Consider the following 23,867-nt stretch of genomic DNA (forward strand, 5'->3'; position numbering starts at 1 on the left):
CTCCGGACGAACGTCGTGTTCGTCCTGGTCTTCATATTCATCGATCTTGCTTTCATCATGTTGATGGCCACATACTGGTCCGCAGCTGAAGGTAAAACCGCGATTTCTGCAAAGTGTCAGAAGGTAATGCAAGCTTTTTTTCCATTCTTTAACCTTGACTTTTGTCCCTGGTTGATATGTTGTTTGTTGTAAGAAGAAAATTCTAACATATGAGACAAGGCTGCTGGAGCCTTTATATTTGTCTTTTGTGTATTCGGCTGGTATCTGTTTTTCACAATGATTCTTATGGCTGTGGATTTTCCACTCCGGCTTCCAACTGGAGACTTGAGTACGACATTCAAGGGTGCGTCGGAAAGAAAGAAGCCGGAGCCCAAAGCGTGAGCCAGCCATACAGGGGACGTTACGATGTCTGCACTACGTTACAGCACAAAGTTTCGATGGTTGTGTTCAGGATCCCTCATGCGACCGTGGGTAATGGGCATTATTTCCATAATTGGCAACAATATCAGCATGGAATTTGTTTAGTGAAAGGGATGTCTTCCATGCGAGTATTGGCTGCCAACTCAGTATTTTGGGTAATAGTACTTTAATGTCTAATTGAAAATCAGCTGAATTCATATTCGGTACACATCTGCTGAGTCCAATTTTAGTATCGTGGAAGTATACTATGCTTAAGCCGAAGCCCTCGTCAGAACGCCGTAAACCTTGGGACCTTCTAAAGAACAGAAATGGTCTAAATTAACTGTAGTTGTATCTGCTGTTAGTTGTCGTCTTCAATTCTAACATATGCGACAAGGCTGCTGGAGCCTTTATATTTGTCTTTTGTGTGAGATATGCAAGAATGCACCGATCTGAGTAGGAAAAACAGGGTCTACCCTGACACGGTGTCGGCCCAAAGAAAGATCTCAGTTGGGACTTCTACAACCCCCCTAGCTCAACCCGATCTATCTTGGGAATGCTATAACACGTTCAATCAGGTAGAGCAAGGAATGATACATGTAGCCTTGTCATGACTCTTGCACATACACGTGGACATACAAAAATAGTAGGAAACGACCCAGGGAATAATTTTGGCACCGATGAACATATTTTGTGCGTTTGATAAGGACTATCTCAATCACATACAGAAATTAGATTATATTTGCAGCATGCGTTATACTTTACAATATCTCATCAGTAGAAAATAGGTCAATTAGAGTGAGTGACATCTATGAGAAAGTTCGTTCGAGGGACATTCATTTTGTGGCTCATTTACTGGACTTGTGCTATTCTTTGGATTGGCAGCGAAAGATCCTCTTTTCAATCTCTCATCTCTTGAAGCGGGTGATGATGAGGTTGTGTACCTATTCCGATAACAGAAGTAGCGATATCTGGATCCTATGAAGCTGGTTTAATCGTCAAGAGACGAGATAGCATATTATTTTGTTATTTTTGTTTATTTTGTTTCATTTTGAGTCTATAGTATTGATAGACCTCGAAGTCGATGTACTTCCTCTCGCATGATGCACGATATATATTGCCGCTCCCACCCTTTGATTCTCCAGTATGATATAAATCTTGCCGCCCAACCTACTGTTGTATATCTATGTTATAAGTGACGGTTGTTCCTTCGAGTATCGTTACCATCGACGCGAAAAACTGTTGGGTTATGCAATGACACTGGTCAGTTAAATTCTCGACTTCGGATGTACGGGCTGACGACGCCACGATGGTGTGCAGTCATGGTAAGATAATTCTTCGTACGAGTGTAATTATTAAGCCACAGCGTTTGTGGTGATAACAACTCTTGCACGAGTTATCATCATTGCACAACCCGCCTCGGGAAGCCCGGGGATTATATTCTAGCAGCATATTAACTCTCGGTATTGTCTTCCGCAAGTAGAACGACAGGATTAGTTTCTTACTCCCTTGACTAGAATGACATCGTGGCGATGTCGATCCTTAACATCCGGACGACTACTCCGCTCGGACAGTGCTGCGACTTGAAATGCTACTACCGGTAGAGTCAGTTACAGCCTCGTATGGGGAAATGTCAGGGCCAGTTGTGCAATGGCCAATGTATCGCACTTCCTCGATAACTGGTGGTCTTGATCCGACACTCGCGTGATTCTCTCCGCCGGGCAAAAGATCGAGAAAACAGGGTCAAGCCACGTCGTCGAAATAGATCTGACTCCGATATGTTCAACGTCCGAGGCCATGTATTTACAGTATATCATGACACCTTTACTCAGCCAACTCTCAGGCTCCTCTCTTTTAGATAACCCAACCCGTCAATAACAGCGAGGATGTGCGATCCCAACAACCCAAATATTAAGGAACGAACTACACCCCAATGGGGACTCTTGCAACGAGAGATGTTCTGGGCTCCGAACGAGAGACAATTCCCACCGTTCAATTCCGAGCCGGATAAGCTGAAAGCCAAGGCACAGGAAAGGCTTACACAGGCCGGCTGGTACTATTCGTCATGCAACGCTGGTATCAACTGGACCCATTACGCCAATCGCACAGCGTTCTACCGTCACCAGATCATCCCTCGAATGCTTATCGACACCAATGCACGCGATTCGGCCACAACGCTGTTTGGACACAAGCTTGCCGCGCCAATTGGGTTTGCTCCTATCGGCATCAACCGAATCTACCACCCCACAGGCGAGATCAGCGTGGCACATGTCGCGCGCGACCTTAATCTCCTCTACTGCCTTTCTTCGGCAGGGAGCTACAGCATCGAAGATGTGGGAGAAGCCAACGGCCAAGGAATCCGTTTCTTCCAGCTCTATCAGAGCCCTGACGATGAGCAAGCCCTCTCGATGCTCCGAAGAGCACACGCCAGTGGTTTCCAAGCACTCATGCTTACCACCGACACATGGCAATTGGCGTGGCGGCATAACGATGTTGACATGGGCAATTATGCATTCTACCACGAGCATGCCGTTGGGGACATTGGGTTGAATGACTCGGTTTTTCTACAGCGCCTCAAAGAGGCAGGCATTGATCCGGACAAGGAACCCAAGAAAGCTGGTGCCAAGTGGATGGATGAGAATATCTGGCATGGGCACTCTCATACGTGGGCCAAGATGCCCTGGCTCATGAAGCACTGGCGGAGTATTTCGGGAGGGAAACCATTCTGCCTCAAAGGCATACAGAGCGTCGCCGATGCCAAGAAGGCCGTCGAGCTAGGGGTCGACGGTATTGTCGTAAGTAACCACGCTGGAAGACAGGTCGACGGAGCCATTGCTAGTCTTGACGCGTTGGAGAAGATCGTCGACGCTGTAGGAGACAAGATCGTTGTCATGTACGACTCGGGGGTCCGCACTGCTGCGGATGTTTTCAAGGCACTGGCACTTGGTGCAAAGTTCGTTTTCATCGGCAGGCTCTGGGTAAGTATGATCCATGTCGTCGTCGCTTTCAAGAAGATAAGCGCTGATACCCATTTAGGTTTGGGGTCTCGGAATTGCAGGAGAGACTGGTGTCGACCACGTTATCCGCGCGCTCCTGGCCGAGTTCGACATACTACAGGAATGTTCTGGTTATCCCAAGGTCGACGACATCAACCGGGACGCCCTAGACAGCCTGCCCCGGGTCGCCATCATGCCGTCCTCGCCGACCATAACATGATCTGGATTCTCTTAAACGGTGTCGGTTTATTTTGTGCGTCTTACCTGCGAAGACAGAACCTCCGTTCGCCCACACTCATCCGACTTGTTGACAAACTTGTTTTTTCTGCCCTGTGGATATTGGACCCCGGGGTAATAACGACGATACAGGCCTTCAACAGGGCTGTATTGGCAAGCATTGATCGGAGCGCAATGCAATTCACAACAAGAGCAATTGCCTCTATATATTTGCGCATTGCGCGCATCCTGATATAAAAGATAGATGGTTCAATTCATCATACCATGCATGCATCTTGTATTTTGCACGCCGTTTGACAGGTTTGGATCACAGCCGGAGACGGACGCGTAAGTCATCTTGTTCCTCGAGGCCCTGTATACGTATTGCGGAACAAGCGGAACCCAATTCGCGTTGGTGAGCAGGTTGGTGGGAAAGAATAGACAGGAAGGGTAGCTATAGCTACCGATACAGGTTCGGTCCGTGAGTTGTAGACTGATTCTGTGTGCGCCCTCCATAGCAAAGTCTCTCACATCCAGATCGTCCATATTTGGGGTTGGTGTAAAACAGTTCGGGCCAGAAATCTTTCCCATTTTGTGATCTCTTATCAATCAAGCACACGTTCGGCTTGCCATTGCAGTCTCTTATGGTGGCTTATTCCCTTTGACATGCTATCCTCCGAGCTTCCATGTTTGCAGAAGCTTGTTCTCGCGCTTGCATAGGTCGGAGAATAGATTCAATGGTCGATTGGGTGCTTTTTCAACGAGGTCAACAGCGTTTCGCGCAAGTGAACGTCTGTCGCGTGAACAGCGACTTGTTCTCAGAGTTCCAGTGAGCTAAAGGTGGTAGGGGAGGAAAACCTAAGATAGAACACATCAGAATAGAGGGCAGCAAGACCGGTATCAGATACGATCTGGCCATTATTCCACACCTGTAGCCTGGACACTATCTCAGAATGCCCGGAGGCTTAGGAGCGTTCTGGCCTTTCCGCAGCCAATATCGCATCCACAGTTTTGTAGACTTACTTCGAGTCCAGGTTCGAACTGGACACCCGGATGTATGGGCTTCAAACACTGTCCTCTTTCCGGGGTGTCAACAAGTCACAACCAACGTGTCTCTGCGCTTTATCTGCTTTTTCGGCAAAGTTGCCAATCTAGTGCTTTGTTCTCTCTCTGCTCTTGTGAGCTGTCCCGGTGAATGCACAGCCCAATCCACGTTTTCAGATACATCCACATGAACTGTTACACGTTTATGACTGCTTGATAGATATGATTAATTAAATCTAGTTTCAATACGAGATACTAGACCATCCGTGACCTATGAAATCATCTCACGCTGCTGGACAGGGAAAGTTCAGGCTGCCTTGCTAATGACATGGCACCAAGAAGATGCGGAAGAAATGAGCTGTATTGTGTGGCCATGGAAAGGATAGGCAACACGCATTGCATCTGGTACTGTGTGCTTACGGGAAGCTGACCCCTCTGGTATCTCTGCCTATGCCAGCCTGGGACCGTCGGCGATATCGACGCATGTGGTGGAAACTCTTTCATGCCGAGACATTCGTTAACTTGCACTGTGGCAGACCATGTTCAATCCGACTGGAAGATTTTGACTCGTTGGATTTGGTTCCGGATGACTATCTCGATCCGGATAACAACGTGCATACCATCATTCGCATATATGTCGACAATTTCACAGATATGTTTTTACTACCTGAGCACCCCATACCGGCCTCTCTCCAAGTCATGAAGAGACATAAAAGTCGCTTTTTCTGTCCTGGCCCTCGTCCTTCGAATCAACTCCGTCGGCATTGTTTGCGTCAATGATATAAACACCAGTGTGAAGCGCTTCATTCCGTCTTTGGTTGAGCAAGTCAAAATCTATATGTGGACCGGTAAAGACTCCTCGCTTGGTAGTGAACCACAGAATCACCACAAAGCTAACCAAACCCACTGTCACCACCGACACGTAGCTCATGTTCTGTGGCGTCACGGGCATGGTCGTAGGGAAACAGTATAGGACGTTCAAAAAGCACACCCAAGCAACGGCCAGAGCGTTGACATACGGCCCAAGTCTTCCGAGATTGAAGTATCGCTCAGGCAAAACCTTGTCACGACCTCTGTAGAGAAGGATGGCTTGTGGGATGATACAGGAGGTCTGCTGGAAGATGACTGCAGCACTGACCATGGCGGCAAACGCAGTCGATGAACCAATGAAAATGACGCCGTAGATCTGTACGCGACATGAAGATTAGTTTAGTATTCCTACGGGAAGAATCAAGATGAGAACTGACCGAAATGCAGGTTCCAGAAAGTACCATGGCGTTGAGAGGCATCTTGAACCTGGGACTCACATGCGCCCATATGTGCGAATAAGGAAAAGTGTTGTCTCGAGACACAGCCCAGAGAGTTCGTGAGCATGTTGTTGCTAATACTCAAGTCAACTTCTGGACAAGACGAAAACCAACAATGCTGCGGACTCACCATTAGCCACAAGATTTGCAAAGAAGCAGAATGCAAAGATGGCCATGAGGACAGAGGCTGCCGCATAAGACCCGGTACCTTGGTAATAAATTTCGACCAAGGGCAATCCAGTGACGGTGTCAAGAACGGCTTTGATGTCGGTGATGGAGTACATGAGCGCCGCAGTGAAGGGAAAGGCAGTCAACAATCCCATCGCAAGAGGATACAAGATGACTCTGGGCACATTCTTAGATGGATTGTCGATCTCCTCTGCCAAATGTGCACCGCAGTCAGACCCGAGATAGCTGTAAACAGCGTTCCCAATCGCAAGCATGAAGGCCCACCCATCACTAGACCAGCCGGTACTGTTGGTGTGGTCGGAAAAGATCCAGGACCCCGAGGCGTGGTTGTTGCGGGCGACGACGAACAATGTGATCATCGTAGACGTGAGGGTCACCACGGCCAACACAAATATCATCTTGTTGAAGAGTGGTAAGAAACCCGATCCGAACACGTTGATGGCGACTGCCAGCCAAGTGAGTCCAACATATATCAGGTATTGTTGCCAATGCTGTGGAGTATAGTTGGGATACCAAACAGTCACGATTGCCAGAATCATCGACGCTACAAAGTTGGCGACCGAAGCAGCTCCAAGCCACCAGCCCATGATACTGATCCATCCGTTGCTATAGATATCAGGTGTTAGAGAAGGGACATCTTGGATGGGTGCGAGCCTGTAAGCTTACAGGAACGATGCAAATGGCTTGTACTTGTCGCTGGCCACCATGAAGGACCAGTAGTATTGCGCGCCAGCAACAGGATATGCCGAAGCCAGCTCTGCCATTCCCGCGGCGACCACCATGGTCATGCAGCCGGCTACGGGTAGCGACCACAATGTTCCAGCAGAGGAGGCTTCCGTCAAACTTATTCCGATTGATGACCCAGCTCCAAGCCAGGTGCAAGTCAGGGTGAAGGAAAGGGCACCAAGAGACCACAGAGAGAACTGTCGTGGCATGGCCCTCTTGTACCCCGCTGCCTCAAGCTCGAGGTCATCCATACGGGCGACGGGAACGTCGGCGTTTGTGATCTCGTGATCCATGATAGGTGGTAGTAGAATCGTGATAGGTCCCAGTACAAGGGGCTTTTGTTGTTATGGATTGCTGTATTGTGTCGACCTTTGTTGTTTGTGAACAAACTTTCCGTCGCACGACGTGGATCGAGGTTGGGAACCAAGATATATATCGCGCGAGGTCAGTACCTCGGCGAAGCGACGTTCATGAGGTTGGCGTGCCGGGTGACTGCAATACTAAACTGGGTAATATTTTCTGGCACTGGAGATGTACATGGCTGAAAGATATCGACAGCATCCATAACGGGGAATGCATCAGCTCTTAGGTTCATCAGTGTGATAAGTCGGAGGCAGCCTCACAAGCCGTATGATAAGACTAGTGGTGTCGCATGATAAATAATCATCGCAAGTACCACAGGAGAGAACGCTCGAGGAAGAAGGTCAAAAGAATGGGGAAATTTGCCCACATAGGAAGGCGAGGCAGAGTCCAAAGTGCTCTTAGACCGTTGGCTAGGCACGAATCCACAAAACCCAAAGACAGCCAATTGTCACTTGGAACACCAGACTCGGTTTCTTGAAAGGGTAATATTTGAAATCCCCCGCGAAAGACCCACGCTTTCTACCTGCGTGGCGCACTGGAGAAGCCCAAGCCGGAGGCAACTTCGACCCAATTCCGGTCTACCAGTCTAGCCTAAGAGGACCTGCAGAGGCATCTCACTACTTTCGTCTCTTCCGCCGTAACCATTGCTGAGACCGACTTTGAGCCCCCACCAATACGATTCTCTCGTTGATGAATCCCAGTCTTCCCAGATGTCTTCCAAAAGGAATCTGGTAGACTCAAACATGTAGAATCTGGCGGCAGCACTCCAATGTTTGCAGTATTCTCGTATGAATGCACGATCTTGCTCGTGGCTGACCTCTGACCCAGCCAAAAATACAGGAAGGAGGACTTGTTTCTGAATGAACGATCTCCGAGAGATGCATCGAACATGATCAAGAGTGACACGGGTCAAGTGATTGATCACTCGAAGGGCCTTCGAGTCTTGGGGTCGGTCGAATACCCGATAGGTGTAGAGAAGGATGGCATGTCTCCAGGCTTCGATACAATGAAATCGATCCCGCTTTGCATCGAGATCATCTTCTGCGAGCCCGACATCTGTCAGAGTAGCATCTTCCCTGTTGACAAAATCTTTGACCTCGGTGATGACCTGGCCCACGGGCGTCCTGTCAAATATTGTCCATTGCATCTGTTGAGTCTTTTCATAGATCGATGCCAGTTTGGCAAGTTTGGCCATGGCGACCACGAGTTCGATCGGGCACCCATTCAGTGCAAAGAATGACCAGTCTGGACTGTCACCATGTTCCACCAACATATCGAGGTATGACAGTGGAAGACGCAAGTCTTCTCGAGATATAAAGGCGAGGGTGACGTCCCACCTGTGATGAATGTTAGTGGTCTTGAACATCGCCACTTGAACGTATCTGACGAGAAGCCTATTACCAAACCAGGAATGCAATTTGCGCCCGTATGCGAGCGCTTTTCTGGCTGATCTTCAGCGCGTTGGCAGCCTCGAGGAGTCTTCGAGCCCCATCCAGGTGAATGCCCCATGTGCCGAGGGCAGATTGGGTGAGCTTTCAGGGTCAGCACGGAGAAGAAAACTTCATAGGAGTGTTCCTTACGTCAAGACTTATGATCAAGAGAAGTCCGTCTAGAAGGGTGAATGGGTCCGACTGGCAAAGAGCTTGGGCAAACAGACGGAGAGCCGTTGAACGGTGATCATATACTTGGAGGGTCAGGTCTGCTCGATTGGTTTGTTTCGCAAGATGTTGTGAAGCCATTGCCACTATGGCGTGTAGAAGGAAGTCGGACTCTCCTGCACGAATTTTGCGGACACGGAATGGATTGATCGGGCAGTCCATGGTCAGAGGGAACATGGAGAATTCTTCATTGTCTGCGGATTGTCAATTGCGAATCGTAAGCGCAATTCCGCTTCGAAAGACTTACACATTTCGAGTATTGGTCCATATTTATGCGCAGTATCTTGGTGGAGAACTCCAACTGTAAGATGATATCGTTCGCCAGTGATATCTTGGTCATCTTCGTCTATTACCGAGGACGTGGAATGACCGAGTGGGCGTGGGCTAAAGCTTGTTGCAAGGGGGCCTCCTAGGAAGGATTCGGAGTTTCCCAACATTGAGGGGTGGAATGTATCGACAGCATTTGTGATTGAGGACAGCATGGCAGGTAATGGAGACATGGCATTCGGCGAAGGTGGCGAATCCGACCAAGAACTGTCGCTTGTTGTACCATAGAACACATCGGGTCCTGACAACCAATGGGGGTTAGCAACAGATAGGCCATGAGAGACGTCGGTCATACCACTTCCAAAGGATTGACCCATGCAGTCTGAAAGGTTCAATTCATCGCCTGCTTCTACCGAAAAAGATAAATTAGATGCTGTTGTTGGGGTCGCGAGCCATGCCGATGGATGTATCTCTGGCAGTTCGTTTTGGCCGATCAAGTCAAGTTCCTCACACTCGCTCGCAATCGGGAGTGAGTTCGATTCTGAAAGAGGCTCTTTTGGTTTCCGTTTTCTCTTCATTCGGCCTTTGACGAATTTGAAGCCACGATTGTTCCTCTTTGTAGGTTCATTTTGGCGAACCGTTGAATTTGAGCTGAAAATACCAAACCCGGTGCTCAAAACTGGATCCGATGCAGACGGGGGAATTTCGACATCTTTCCAGACCAGGTTCGTAGCAAAACCACCACACCTCTGGCGATTAGAAAGGCAGGGTCCACACCGTGGACGCTGGCGGTCGCATGGTCTCCTCTGAGCCGAACATGTATGACAATCATGTTTTGCGAATCCAAGAGAATTCGTTCTTCGGCCCTCGCTGTTGACGGTAATTCTCGTGGTTGAAGGCGCCATGCATGTAGATGAGGGGTTATGTTGTCCTTTTAGCAAGACGGACGCTGCTGGAGTGAACCATTCCTTGGTTTGTGATAGTGGAAGAAGTGATGAATCCAGATGCTGATAATTTGAGGTGTAGTGGGATTGATTAGCGGGCACAAGGGCTCGTGAGGGGAGTCTACCCAAGGCTCACTAGGCTGTGCTAGTAGCGAGGTCACCCCCGCCCCAGGCCTTATCAGTTGGCCGGCCCGGGGATCGGGGTGGGCTTACTACCCAGGAGTGCATCATCCCCATGATACTAAATTATAGGCGTCCTCAACTAACCTTCTACTGAATATGGGGAAAAGGCTAAGGGTTATTACGCTCGTTTACGGTCTGGCCACAAGCTCTCCGTTTCTGCTGTTGACACGACTGTGTCGCCTTGAGCCAAGCTGTATAGCAGCAGACGTCTATCACTTATTGTCTCAAGTCGAGACATGATCACTCGATTTCGCCTAGCCAGCACTATAACCGTGGTCGAGGCTGCAATGCCTCTTCAACCAGCTTGACCGCCGCCTCGGCACATCCGTAGGACGATTGGTACTAGATGATCAGTCAGTGTTTTCATTTCGATATGTGAAAAGAACAAATAACTTACGCCTGCACCTCCTGCGCCGTAGTTATGCACCACCCAAGTACCATCAATCTTTTCCTTCTCGATCCTCGTGCCTCCCTCTCTTACAGGTCTTAATCCCACTCCATGCCTCACAATATCGAGGTGCTCGATGCCTTTTCCTCCAGTCAAGGCAGGATTCAATTCGACCGCTCGCTTCATGATTCGCACAGCAAGATTTGGGTCGACTTGAGAATCCCAGTTGCCCTTTTGATAGCATCCACCAAGTATGGTTCCTCCCCCTGCTGCACGAGTCATCATGTACCCAGCTTCATCCTCTCCATCGTCTGTGCCGGAAATATCGATCATTTTCCCGGCGTCATTGCGTACGACGACGATCTGTCCCCGAGCGGGCACCACGGATTTATCCTCGACGCCCCCTAACTTGCACGCCATCAGGCCAGTACAGTTGATCACGAGGTCAACTTTCTTCGATGGGTGAACTCCTTGCGAAGCTGCATGTGAAATGTGTTTGAAGACTGCTCGTTTGAAGATCACTCCGTTCTTGAGGCATTGCGAGACCAGCCAGGGCAAGTATATCGCTGTGTTGATGCACACCGATGTGAACACCGTCCCACTGTCGACTCCGGGAGGAAGGGCTTTTCTCGGGAGTACTCGGAACTATAGTGTGGGAGAGAGGCTTGAGTACGAATTTTCATCTCATGGGAGCTCTAGGGCTAGCACATACATTGGGGACCACGTCCTTGAACCACGGATTAGGAGAAAGCAGTTCTGCAAACCAGGTGGCAGTTGCTGTGCCTAGATCTTTGCTGCGGCTGTAGATCTCGCATTCTGCAGGGAAATCTTAGCTCCGAGCATCCTTAATCAACAGCAAGAGTTCCATACCTTGGAAATGCACCCCAGCATCAGGGTGGTTCTGTGCCAGATCCTCCAGTGGCCCCCAAGTTGCCCTATCCCATTCTGCAGCGTCGGTACCGCGAATCGAAACTCTACCGACAGGTTAGGGACACACCGGAATCCATATCGGTGACCACTTACGGCATGTAATTCGCTCCAGCCCAGGGTGAAGCATATTCGATATCGTAGTCGCCTGGCATGTGCTTCGCAGCTACCACAATGTTATAGCCAGGCTTTCTCGACAGAAGAAGCGCCGTAGTCAATCCAGCCACTCCGGCACTACAGCAAACAAGTTAGATGTAGTTAAACCAGTGTCATCAACGACCTACCCAACCACAACCACATTCTTTTGCGCCATCCTGTGTCTGCGTCCTTACTAGAGCCCAGCACTTTCGAACAGTTAGATCTAGAGGCAGCAGTAGTGATGTCTTGATCAGGCTGTCGTCGATAACGAAGTCTTTATATCCAAGTCGCCGATCTCCGAGCAACGATGATTGAGACTTGGCGAATGAAAGTTTTTGTTTACCGTCGGAAAGCTGAGAGAAATGCCAACCAGCTCACCCTCAGACGACAAATAGGTAATCTATTTAGTTGAAAGAGTTGTCAAGTGGTATGACTTTCCCCAAAGCCTGAGACATGGCTGGCTGGTCTCCCTCCGTCAAACGCTCACCAAGTCTGGCCTGTCTTCGCGATGGGCCATACTAGTGTTTCCCACGGGTTGGGAATTTGAGCAATAAAAAATACCCTTTTAGGAAGGTGAGTTTCAGCACCGCTTGCAGTGCTGATTTGTTGTCAACGACATTTGGACTCATACAGCTCGTTCTGCCTCCTTAACATTGCCCAAACAAGCAACTGGGGGAACCTTCTTCTGTTTCATCGAGAGTGCAGATCTCATAGCCAGTCAGTGTACGAAGTGCAAGGTACTCATTGTTCTAACCAGTGTCCAAAATGCATTTAAATCCCTACGATTTCTCGACACGTTGGAAGGCATTCCTCAAACTCTCAACCCTCGAGACAGCCACTAGCTAGATACCAGAGTACACTTCAGATCTGAACTTTATCCTCTGTCCAACACCGTACATATATCCTGAGCCCACTTAACAGGTTGAAAGCCTACTCGAATTCAACATGGCCACAATGGAGAAGATTTTCGCGGCATACAACGAACGCAAAGCAACCCTTGAATCAACCTTCAAAACCAACCGCTTCTCACGAGGCATTGCCTGGGTCGAAGGAGAGCTGGTTCCTCTCTCCGAAGCCCGTATCCCTCTCATCGACCAAGGCTTCATGCACAGCGACCTGACTTACGACGTTCCATCGGTCTGGGATGGCCGATTCTTCCGTTTGGAAGACCATCTTACCCGTCTCGAGGCGAGCTGCAACAAGATGCGTCTTCGGTTCCCCATTCCACGAGATGAGATCCGCCGGATTCTCGTACAGATGGTCGCCAAGTCCGGGATCCGCGACGCATTCGTCGAACTCATCGTAACGCGCGGTCTCAAAGCCGTTCGAGAGGCTAAGGCGGGCGAAGTCCTACAGAACAACCTATACCTTTTCATTCAGCCCTACGTGTGGGTCATGGAGCCCGAGATGCAGCTCACAGGCGGGAGCGCGATCGTGGCCCGTACGGTGCGCCGAGTCCCGCCCGGCGCAATCGATCCGACCATCAAGAATTTGCAATGGGGCGACCTCGTGCGTGGGATGTTTGAGGCACGCGACCGTGGTGCGGATTATCCATTCCTGACGGACGGAGATAGTAATCTCACCGAAGGATCGGGGTTCAATGTCCTCTTCGTCAAGAATGGGGTGATCTATACGCCGGACCGGGGATGTCTGGAAGGAGTGACACGGAAGAGTGTGATTGACGCGGCAAGAATGCTTGGGATCGAAGTCCGTGTTGAGGTTGTTCCTGTCTCTTTGGCATACGAGGCAGACGAAGTGTTCATGTCGACTACGGCTGGAGGGGTTATGCCCATCACGATGCTTGATGGGGCAGCTATCAAGGGAGGCGGACTGGGTTCTGTAACTAAGAAGGTATGGGATAAGTATTGGGCCATGCATTATGATGACACGTATAGTTTCAGGATTGATTATGTCAAAGGAGCGCAGGCCGAGGCTTTGAATGGGTTCGCGAATGGGCATTGACACGAACATTAAGATGGGCATCAACCAGGAGATTTCCATGAAATGAGATACGATGGATGGCAAGTTCAGTTCACCCCCTGGAGTTAGTTAGCCGCAATAGTTATGTTATGGATTGTGATGCCCAGTGTCAATCATGCACAGCGGCTATTTACTTGTCCTTTATCCCCAACATCGTTACACGAAGTCCCATCATGATAGAGAGATTCGCTTGGGCTATTATAAACCTCTGAGCGGAATATAACAAGCAGTAGGCTTCGGCCTCAGATTTCGTCCAGTCATACAACCAAACGTTCTTGCGACAGCCGGCTTGGCTTCTTTCTACGCAGACAAGGCGCGAATGCACGCCTACAGGTCTGGTCTCTTGTAGTACTCACAAACACCTTACATCACTGAAGATATTATCGCTAGCTCGGCATCGCTCACTTCACATTTTGCTCATGTTATATTTGGCGTATGCAAGCGTTTAGCAGATCATTGTGAAAGTTTCATTTTTGATTGACACATGCAGCTTATTTAATGGCCTGCTCATCCCTTCGGGTATTTCCGAATTCCGACTAAGAAGTGCTTATGCTCTCGAATTTAGAGGAGCTTAGTGTCCGTTTTCAGCATAGCTAGAAAGGTACGGATTCCCAGACACATCTGCATGCATCATAGGGCCAGGGTGGTCGACCCTGTGAAGGCCCTCTTAGTAAGGGTTTCTCTACAGACTGACTCGAACATTTTGCTTTGGCATGATTGGAAAAACCTTGGTGCCTAGGTTCGAAGATTATTTGCTGCATGTAAGACTCAATTGCTCGGGCAGGGCCAGATCGCAATTAGGTCTGTAGGTTTTCTGACAGAAGTCTATTGCGTGTCACTTTGTATCATACAATAGGCTGTTTGATGTCTTTACTAGAGGAATCTGGGAGGCGGCGAGGAGGATTGCATAACGGTCAGTGCGCGATCCTCTCCATATTCTGCCTCAATACGGCCAGAATGTGAGCTTCAGTGTTTTTGCTTCTCTAGACCTGCGGAGTAACTAAAAGCTATTGAACTCTATGAATAGTAACGCAACGTTCAGTCTGAGCCGTTAGTCGACCGTGCCAATGCTTGTACAGAGCACAGTGTGCATCTGTTTCTTTGGAAACTCGATCCATTGAAGTCTGTTTAGAGGAAACAAAAGCACCCAAGAGATATGTCTATCTATCTACTGTAGGTATAAAACCCGTAGACTTGTCCCAAAAACAGTGGCTCCGAGTCTGAACCAGCCTCGCACAACATTCGGATCCAGAGACTTCGACCGTGGTCGCACAGCCTCTTCGCACGACCTTCCTGCAGATTATTCGTCAGCATCAGCCCTTTACACTTTGGCAATGCGTATCTCAATCCTCGCCTTTGTGCTCACTTCAGTCGGACTGGTCGCGTCCGAATGCTGCGACCAGGAGAAACCAGATAACGTAGGGCAATGCTTGGACGGCACATACGCCGACTATCTGGGGTGCTGTGCCTACGGCCCATGCAACATCTTCTGCTGTAACTGCGACGGGGGTTGCAGACAAGCTCCCTCTCGAAGATCGGCCAGAGACCTTGCCCCGTGGATCGGCGTCGCCCAGCGCGCCGACTCGACCTGCGGCCTTTTCCAGACCGAGAATCAGTGCGCGCTAGACAAATTTGAAGCACTCGACACGAACCAGGACAGTATCTTGACTCTGGGAGAAGTCATCGACGGGGTCAACGTGTTGAGGCCTTTACTAGGGCTGAATGGCATTGACAACGCAACTCTCTCAAAGGACGTAACGGCACTATTCAACCTTTTTGACACCAACCACGACGGCAACCTCACATTAGCCGAGGCTTTGACACCCCAGAATATGTAATCTGGATAGGCGTATATGGAGCATATGACCTTTGGGCCCTTAGCTTTACAAGACTAGTTCTGAAGCATGACTATCCTCGAGATGGAACTGTGCTGGGAGGGAGTTGTACGGGTGGGATGGGCCTGTGTGTTTCTGCTCTTCTTCTCTTCTTCTTGCTTTTCCTTCCTTCAAACGTGGTCAAGCCTAATAATTAATTGCCAAGATTATTGCTGCTAGCAAATCAAATCATATACACTCTCATACAAGCATCTTGATGATCACAATTCCTGTCCTGCTATAGTTGATGCTTTTGTTGTTCGATGACTATGCTGAATTGAAAAGGAGTTGTCCTGGGATACGGAAGGGATATTCAGTGCTGTTATATACTATTTCCATCCTAATCTCTCTTCTATTCTCTCGTCCTCTGTCTATTCGAAAGCACGTTGACGAAGCTCATGTAGCTGTAGCAATACTTCAGACGTAGAGTACTTTCTGCCACCAATCACACCTTTGGTTTGCCTGTGGATCAACAAGCAGCGCACCAAGTCCGGTTTCATTCAAGGTCAATACTGATGCATTTGTCCCATACGCGGGAAACCAAGGGGTTTTGTGTATGGCATTGCCGATGTTTGGTGATCCACTCATAACGAAGCTGGCAATATAGTCTTGGAGCGTAAAAGCAACCTCTGCGTTGACAGGGTACCCCTCCCAGGTGGTGGTGCCATTGCCATTGTAGAAAGAGTAGCCCAGATCGTCAGCATGAATTGCCGGCGGAACGGCGAACAAGTATTTGAATATGTTGGTCGACACGATACCATGCAAGGCTTCTGCTAAGTATCGCGTATTACAGAGGAAACAACCTTCTGCCGTGGTGAGGGCAGCTCGAAGTGGCTGTGTTGTGTAGTTGTATTTTCCCGACAGGTCATTGGGATACATGGTCGTCGCAATATAGTCGACAACTTCGTCATTACTGTTGGGAAAGAATGCACGAACATTGTGGCGATATTCCTGGTCACTGGTTAAGAAGGGGGAATTGAACAGTACCCCCTCATTGAAGTTCGTGCCCATCATGATAGCCTTTAAAGAGGTCGCGAACCGCCCTTCTGCGACCAGCTTACCTGGCATATCTGGCACGAACGAACCATCCACGACCGGGCCAAACGTATAAATCCCGTATGAAGAGCGTCCGACAATGACACTATTGACGAGAGCCAACTGTTTGAAAGATAGGCCACGGAGATCTTCCACGGTTTGTAAGCTCTTGTTGGTCAGAAGGGATGCATTTGTCAAGGCATATTCAATCAGCATTTTCTGTGTCCCTGGATCTCCGTTGGGCTGCCACCCTGGGCTCTGTAAAATTGCTTGCTGAAAAGGAAAGTCCTGTTTACCACCAAATGCGGTGATTTGGTGAAATACCGAGCCGCCGCCAGCTGATTCGCCCATGATGGTTACTCGTGACGGATCACCACCAAACAGATGAATATATTTCTGGACCCATTCCAAGGCTAGGCGCTGGTCGAGTAGTCCAGCATTGGAAACACCCTCACCAGCGATACCGGCAGGGAGGAAACCCTAAGATTCGAATCAGACTCTCTTCGCGCCCGTGATTAAGCAAGACATTAGACCAAGTACTTACGAATAATCCAACCCGATAGTTCATAGCAACAAATATCATGCCATTGCCATCCACTGATAGAGACCTTTCAATAAGCCCAGTTGGTATCTGCTCGTGTTTGTAGCCTGCAGAAAAGCCCCCGCCATCAATCCATACCAAAACCGGTGCACCTGTACAAGAGGCTTGTGATGCCTCCCAGCTCGATGGTCGATTTCGGGTTTGCGAGTCAAATATCCTGGTCGGGACCATAACATCCAAGAAGAGACAATCTTCGGTTTCTTCGGAGCTCATGGGGGGAATATCAGAGATATTAAAATATGGTGGTTCCAATTCGGACGCTGGGACTCCTTGGGCGATCTTTGTCGCATCATAAAGCCAAAATGGATGTGTTTGAGGGCACCTTGTGACCGACTGTCCATCATTCAATGTGCGATTCACGGTGCTTGGAGGCTCCGGTGCTTTAAACCTGGATGCGCCGCTAACGTCCGCTCCATAGCGTATATTAGAGAAGTTGTAGTATTCTCCAGCTATCTTCTTCGTAATCAGTGTTGTTGTCAAAATACAGAACGGAGGCCATGGCTTACATCAACAGTCGCTTGATGAACGGCGTATTCCAGATCGATTATGGGCAGCCCTTTCCCAACTGCCCAGCAGAGTGAAGCTGATGGTCCGGCCAAAAATAAGGCCAAGACTGCAAGGCTGTGCATCTTCAGGGTCAGTAGAATTACTTTATGTGAGTTTCTCGACACCCTAGGATCGCTTCTGCTCTTGTCCCAAGGACATGCTGGTGGAACATATCAAGGGAAAGAACATGTTTGTGGCCGACAATACTCCAAAGGCCACGCCAGGATTGTACAGTAAACGAACTCGGAACACAGTCCGTGCCCAACAGAGTGCAGAAGGTTTCGTCGAGCTGCAGATTGCTCACTTAAAAGCTCATTATGCACTTTAGGCCATGAAGCATTGTGGCTTGTAGGAAACGGTTCGATATAGTTCGATAGCCCCGTTAAAGGCCAGATGTTGTGAAATATATTGAGATTGGGCACATGAGTAATGGTCTGTGCTGGAGGATCGCACGGTCGTGTTCGCATCTAGAACGTCCAGTCGTACCGGCGACGGCCGAGCTTTGATCTCTTTTGGACGCCCCCTGAGTGTAAGTTTTATCCTTCACATGCGAAGTCTCTTGGAGGCTACATTTTTCAAACATATCATTGACTGACATTCTCCGGTTAGACAGCTCTTTCATCTGGCCAAGCCTCAAGGTGGCAGTCTTGATTCTTCTAGCCTCCTTGTTAAGTTCCTTGATCTGCCATGAATCCAAAAGCAGTCATGTCTCCATCGTATACTATGCTGAACATGGCATAGCCCGGATCTCATGGAGGCGTGGGCACACCAATCGGACAACGTAGAAGGTCCACACTGGGCACATACTAGGTCTACAATCAACGCCCGAAATACACGGGTTGGCGTATCGTATGTGAATCAATAAATCCCAAAAAAGCTTTCTCACAAGGTGTCATAGAACGTTTTTTTCTATCATACATGCAACGTAAACCTCGATAGTGAGACATGTGTCTGCGAACTCCTAATCCTAACTGCGAAGTATCGTATTTCCCCATCTAGAGGCCGAGTCATGCGTTCAAGGAACCTATGATGTGATATATGTACATATCTTTTTCTGCATGCTGTAGGTCGCCAATTGTTCAGAGAATATATCTCGTCCGATACAATGCCCAACATGTGGTCGAAGAATCTTATCACACTTTGTTCTCTTGTGCCCCTTCTCGTCACGCCGACGCTAGCTTGCTCGCGCGTGACATATAACACTGGACCTCAAGATGGCAACCGTACTATCGTTGGTCGTTCCATGGATTGGCTGACCCCGACCAACTCGAGCATCTTTGCATTTCCCGCAGGTCTCCAGCGGAATGGATCTGCAGGTGGAAACTCCTTGAACTGGACGAGCAAATACGGCTCTGTCATCACTACAGCCTACGACTTGTCCACATGCGATGGCATAAACGACCAGGGATTAGTCGCAAACCTGCTCTACCTTGCTGATGGCGATTATGGCCCCAGAAATTCCTCGGTTCCAGCCATGTCTCTAGCAATCTGGCCCCAGTATTTTCTCGATCTGTACAGCACCGTGGCAGAGGCTGCTGATGATCTTTTCAACCAAAATGGGCAGCCGAAGTTCCAAGTCCGCACCAAGGATCTTATTCCGGGGGTGCCGTCATTGATGCATGTCTCTCTGTCCGATGCGACCGGCGACAATTTGATCCTGGAATGGCTGAATGGCAAGCTGGTTGTGCATCAAGGCACCGAGTATAATGTTATGACCAACGAGCCCAATTTCGACCAGCAGCTCGCAATCAATGCATACTGGTCGACCATTTCAAACTATTCACTTCCCGGAACTGATCGACCGGCCGACCGCTTCGCACGTCTGTCTCATTATGTGAGCGTTGCTCCAGGTGCAACCGACTTGGTGTCTGGGCTGGCCACTACTGCTGGCATGATCAGAGCTGTATCGGTGCCTATGGAGCCTATCAATATCAATACACCTAACATTACACCAACTCTATGGAGAACCTACGCTGACACAAAGGAACTGGTATATTATTACGAAAGTGCCACAGACGGCAAGTTTTTCTGGGTTGATATGACAAAACTAGATCTGAGCCAAAAAGGTCAGACGATGAAGTTGTCATTGGTCGGCCTCAATTGGACTGACCGAGTCGGCGATATGACATCGAATTTTGTGAAGAGTTCGCCGTTCTCATTCATGCCTGCTAACAATTAAGAGAAGTAGTGATTGAACTGTTCGATGCCTTAAGACCTGGAGTACACATAGATGGGCGTGATGCAATAGAAATATAGACGAACGCTTGTCTCTTCATTGATATTTACTATTTGAATGGTTCTTACAGTTTTGCAGCAGTCCAGACAGCCGGTCTCTTTTCTCTGAAGGCCTTTAAACCTTCTTTGATGTTGTCCGCCCTTTGCAGATCTGCCCATTCTCTTCTGCTCGTAACAGCGGTGGCCTCGACGACACTAGCTGTTTCCCAACCTTGCCTTAAACCTGCGCGCGTACAAATCACCGAGTCAGGGCTGTTATCTGCGATCATTTTGGCAAACCTGATGGCTTCTTCGACAACACGCGCATGGGGCACAATCCTGTTTACCAGTCCCCATCTCTCGGCCTGCTCTGGGGTGATATATTCTCCTGTCAAGGCCAACTCGCTAGCTCTTTGTAGACCAATAGTTCGTATGAGTCGCGGGAGAGCTCCGGCATAAGCTGCTACCCCTCGTTTTACCTCCACCAGGCCAAAGGATGCAGTGTCCGCTGCGACAACGATGTCACAATTGATCACGTTTTCAAATCCGCCTCCCAATGCTAAGCCATTAACGGCGGCGATAACGGGCTTCTTCCCCAGTCGGTTCGAAACTGGCAAGGCACCGGGGACATCGCCTGGACCTGCGCCAGGTCTCGAATTTGGTGCGCTAGTCTTGGCCTGCCACTCTTTTAGGTCGGCTCCCGTTGAGAAAGCTCGTCCAGCACCGGTGAGAATTGAAACGCGAATCCAAGGTTCGTCATCAATCCAACGGAATACTTCGGTCATTTCAACAATATTGGCTCCTGTCGTGCAATTCAACTTCTCGGGTCGTGACATAGTGACTAGAACGACATGAGGGGCAGGATAGGAAAGTTTCAAGAAGGAAGTCGAAGGTGGCTGGTAAAGTAAATCTGGCTGCATTTTACTTGATAGTCCTGGTCTGAAGATGATTCACAACAGATGCATACAAGATTGATACGATATCTGGCGGCGTAGGAGAAATTCAAGACACTCAAAATAATCCGACCGAAACATATTTATTCGTCCTTGTTGAACCTCGGCTTGTTGCAACCGAATCTGTTTGCGATCAGAAAGGACTCTGTCAAGTTCCAAGGCTATACTCCGCACTGGATGTGAGGGTGATACCACAAATTTACCGCGCTTTCACTTGGAGATCAGATACCCGAAGTCCCCGAGTGTGAAATCGGCGGGCAGCGATCAACAACAAGGCCCTGTTTCAGGTGCGGAGTAGCTGATGATGACTCCACGCCGCCTCCGCCTCCTCCGCCGCCGCTACTGTTGAACCCTATCGCTTAGTTGGAAGTCGGTTAGGAACACACCATCCCTGCTCCTCTGCCACTCTGGCAAGCACAAACAATGTGAAAAAGCGCAGTAAGAGCCAAGACCGCTCGCATGAACGCCAGAGTCTACAGCTCTGCGTTATTGATGGCATATGATGGTATTCAGTACCATCTCAACCTGCAGCCACCTCGAAAGAGGCTCAGATGCAGTATGCGAATGGTAGCCTGCCTAGTATTGCATCACTGTTGTTCGTCGCGATACCACTGAGCCAAGGATTAATGCTTGTGAGCATGCTAATGAAGGTTGACGGCCGTGGAAAGGGGCAGCAGCCACAAGGCAATGTGGTTGTTATCTTTGTGATCAAAATGAGTTCTTCTTCTTCATTGTGTATCAAAAGAAAGAATGATGGCTATATGCTGAACGCTTTGAGGACATTGTGCTTCTAGTTGGAGCTTCTCACGAGGCCTCTTAACAAGTGCGCGTCTGCGTGAATAGGTCACAACATTGATGTGCCCCTCAACCGCTTTGTCAATAGTCGCGTGGCCGCGAATTCCTACCTTTTCCGAAGGAAGTGAGCTGTGCACTCAGAGTCTTGCTCGTGGTGCAATGCCAGATCGATCGGCCGCGGTTTGAGATTCCTCCTCTTGCCTAGCGATTCTCTTCACATCGTTCTTCAAGATCTTTCCTGCTGCGCTCTTGGGTATACTGTCGAGAAATCTGATCCCTCCTCTTAAGCGCTTGTGATTGGCGACCTTCTTCGAGAACCAGTTCATAATCTCCGTTGCCTCAATCTTACTTTGTTCATCTCCTGGCAAGCCCGTTACCGGATGACATCCAGCGCCTCCCCTAGTAGCGTGCACGATATAAGCCCGTGGAACTTCTGTATGTTGATTCGAGTCGAACACGCCAATAATGGCAACGTCCTGCACAAGTGGATGATCACTCAGTTTTCCTTCCAGCTCAGTAGGGGCTACTTGGAACCCCTTGTATTTGATCAGGTCCTTCACGCGGTCTGTAAGAAAAAAATTTTGGTTGCCGTCCATGAATCCAACATCACCCGTCTTCAAATATCGTTTTCCAGCATGCTCAGCAATGGAGGCCTGGGTCTCCTTCTGATTCTTCCAGTACCCCTGAAACACGTTAGGACCTGCTAGCCATAGCTCCCCAACTTTACCAGGTTGCACTTCTCCGTCGGCAGACATGAACCTGGCCGTCATATTGGGAAACAACTTGCCAACACTGCCAATGGAATCATACCATTCGTCCCAGGGCTGAGTGTGTGTCATCGGAGATGTTTCTGATAAGCCGTATGCCTGGTTGATTCCAACACCCAAGCGTTTGTACACTTTTTGAATAAGCTCCATGGTCAAAGGCGCAGCACCACTGGTAATCATACGAAGGGTACTCAGGTCGTAATTGTCCACCAGCTTATCGTGTGCAAGCCGGACAATAATGGGAGGCGCCACGTAGACAAACGTGACTTCATGTTGCTGAATGAGCTGTAGAAAACTCCGAAACTCGTAAGAACGAACAACAACCATTTCGATGCCCCGCTGAAGACATTGATTCACCAGACCAATTAGTCCGTATATGTGGAAGAATGGAAGGACACCGATCATTTTGTCCTTTCCAGATTTATACGAAGATCCAACAGCGCCTTGAATGAGAGACAAGTCGGAAACTACATTGTAGTGACTTAGCATCACCCCTTTCGGTAGACCCGTTGTACCGGAACTGTAAACTAGGAACGCAAGATCCCTTTGTGGCTGGAGGGCTTGCCGACCGTGTCTCCCATGTTCAGATTGAATACCAACGTCTCGCCAATGCTGGAATCCGTTGGACCGCTCAGGGCCAAGAATGATGATATGATCTTTGGCAATATTTGAGGCTTCGGCGGCGACAATAGCCGTTGGGAGGAATGCTATTGTAGTGACCAGAGCCTTGGCACCAGAGTTTTGTAGTTGAAAGGTCAATTCATCGGAGTTGTAGGCTGGGTTGGCTGTAGATATAGTGCCTCCAGCATAGAAAGCACCGTAGACTACCGGTGCGAAATCGATATCATTCGGAGCGTATATCGCCATAATGTCCCCTAATTGCCAGGCCCATTTACGGCGCAGGCCTTCGCCGAAACTGGTGGCTAACCTTTTGACGTCCTCATATGTATAGTAACGCTCTGGGCTCTCGGCTGACCTATATATTACTGCATTTTGTAAGCTTCTCACATCGAAATCAGGGGTGCCAGTTTTCATTACCCTGGGAGTCTGGAAACGTTTTTGGAGACTCGAAGATGAACGACCACATGTCAACATTGGGGATATTGACATCTGCGAAAGTCGAGGAGATCGGCATTATGGCGAGAGGCTTCTGTCTGTGCCTCTGTGTTTCTATCACTAGAACAGTCGGCCACAAAACATGGTTGTAAAGAATAAATCAAGCTGTTGTAATTGATGTTCGGATCCTGACGCACATAATGACAGATATTATTCGAATATTCAGCACTGTGGAAGCTGAGCATGAAATTACGCACTCGAAAAAAGAACATGCCTTGACTGTCGAGTCCGGCGCCGGCAG

At 49.1% G+C, this 23,867-nt stretch overlaps 7 protein-coding genes across 7 annotated transcripts; 3 read left to right on the top strand and 4 right to left on the bottom strand.

Moving 5' to 3' along the window:
- The first annotated feature begins 2,227 nt into the window (after nt 1–2,227).
- Nucleotides 2,228–3,820, top strand: PV06_01531 (uncharacterized protein). Its single transcript, XM_016402139.1, has 2 exons — nt 2,228–3,377; nt 3,436–3,820. The coding sequence occupies exons 1-2, from the start codon at nt 2,286–2,288 to the stop codon at nt 3,613–3,615; spliced, it is 1,272 nt and encodes a 423-aa protein (XP_016266036.1). The 5' UTR covers nt 2,228–2,285; the 3' UTR covers nt 3,616–3,820.
- On the bottom strand, nt 3,704–4,688 carry PV06_01532 (uncharacterized protein). The gene is made up of 2 exons (XM_016402140.1): nt 4,635–4,688; nt 3,704–4,469 (listed from the first exon to the last, which is right to left on the bottom strand). The coding sequence occupies exon 2, from the start codon at nt 4,200–4,202 to the stop codon at nt 3,882–3,884; it is 321 nt and encodes a 106-aa protein (XP_016266037.1). The 5' UTR covers nt 4,203–4,469; nt 4,635–4,688; the 3' UTR covers nt 3,704–3,881.
- Nucleotides 4,689–7,826: 3,138 nt separating this feature from the next.
- Nucleotides 7,827–10,070, bottom strand: PV06_01533 (uncharacterized protein; the record flags this gene model as incomplete). Its single annotated transcript, XM_016402141.1, has 4 exons — nt 7,827–8,577; nt 8,642–8,772; nt 8,821–9,092; nt 9,146–10,070. 4 exons carry the CDS (start codon nt 10,068–10,070, stop codon nt 7,827–7,829), a joined length of 2,079 nt encoding a protein of 692 aa, XP_016266038.1.
- A 349-nt stretch (nt 10,071–10,419) lies between these two features.
- Nucleotides 10,420–11,920, bottom strand: PV06_01534 (uncharacterized protein; the record flags this gene model as incomplete). The annotated part of the gene is made up of 6 exons (XM_016402142.1): nt 10,420–10,634; nt 10,690–11,325; nt 11,393–11,496; nt 11,551–11,654; nt 11,704–11,841; nt 11,892–11,920. 6 exons carry the CDS (start codon nt 11,918–11,920, stop codon nt 10,557–10,559), a joined length of 1,089 nt encoding a protein of 362 aa, XP_016266039.1. The 3' UTR covers nt 10,420–10,556.
- A 3,001-nt stretch (nt 11,921–14,921) lies between these two features.
- Nucleotides 14,922–15,830, top strand: PV06_01535 (uncharacterized protein). The gene has a single exon (XM_016402143.1). It carries the CDS (start codon nt 15,060–15,062, stop codon nt 15,561–15,563), a length of 504 nt encoding a protein of 167 aa, XP_016266040.1. The 5' UTR covers nt 14,922–15,059; the 3' UTR covers nt 15,564–15,830.
- Nucleotides 15,800–18,129, bottom strand: PV06_01536 (uncharacterized protein). Its single transcript, XM_016402144.1, has 3 exons — nt 17,742–18,129; nt 17,179–17,688; nt 15,800–17,114 (listed from the first exon to the last, which is right to left on the bottom strand). The coding sequence occupies exons 1-3, from the start codon at nt 17,862–17,864 to the stop codon at nt 16,017–16,019; spliced, it is 1,731 nt and encodes a 576-aa protein (XP_016266041.1). The 5' UTR covers nt 17,865–18,129; the 3' UTR covers nt 15,800–16,016.
- Nucleotides 18,130–18,866: 737 nt separating this feature from the next.
- On the top strand, nt 18,867–20,034 carry PV06_01537 (uncharacterized protein). The gene has a single exon (XM_016402145.1). It carries the CDS (start codon nt 18,887–18,889, stop codon nt 19,958–19,960), a length of 1,074 nt encoding a protein of 357 aa, XP_016266042.1. The 5' UTR covers nt 18,867–18,886; the 3' UTR covers nt 19,961–20,034.
- The last annotated feature ends 3,833 nt before the right edge of the window (nt 20,035–23,867 follow it).

This window comes from Exophiala oligosperma (assembly GCF_000835515.1).
Source record: "Exophiala oligosperma strain CBS 72588 unplaced genomic scaffold supercont1.2, whole genome shotgun sequence".
Classification (NCBI taxonomy): Eukaryota; Fungi; Ascomycota; class Eurotiomycetes; order Chaetothyriales; family Herpotrichiellaceae; genus Exophiala; species Exophiala oligosperma.

Excerpts from the sequence above, each read along its gene's own strand:
- PV06_01531 (XM_016402139.1), top strand. The coding sequence starts at position 2,286 with ATGTGCGATCCCAACAACCCAAATATTAAGGAACGAACTACACCCCAA. Across the intron at positions 3,378-3,435 it reads TTTTCATCGGCAGGCTCTGG|GTTTGGGGTCTCGGAATTGC; the intron begins GTAAGTATGATC and ends ATACCCATTTAG.
- PV06_01532 (XM_016402140.1), bottom strand. The coding sequence starts at position 4,202 with ATGGGAAAGATTTCTGGCCCGAACTGTTTTACACCAACCCCAAATATG.
- PV06_01535 (XM_016402143.1), top strand. The coding sequence starts at position 15,060 with ATGCGTATCTCAATCCTCGCCTTTGTGCTCACTTCAGTCGGACTGGTC.
- PV06_01536 (XM_016402144.1), bottom strand. The coding sequence starts at position 17,864 with ATGCACAGCCTTGCAGTCTTGGCCTTATTTTTGGCCGGACCATCAGCT. Across the intron at positions 17,689-17,741 it reads TTCATCAAGCGACTGTTGAT|ATAGCTGGAGAATACTACAA; the intron begins GTAAGCCATGGC and ends ATTACGAAGAAG. Across the intron at positions 17,115-17,178 it reads ACTATCGGGTTGGATTATTC|GGTTTCCTCCCTGCCGGTAT; the intron begins GTAAGTACTTGG and ends TTCGAATCTTAG.
- PV06_01537 (XM_016402145.1), top strand. The coding sequence starts at position 18,887 with ATGCCCAACATGTGGTCGAAGAATCTTATCACACTTTGTTCTCTTGTG.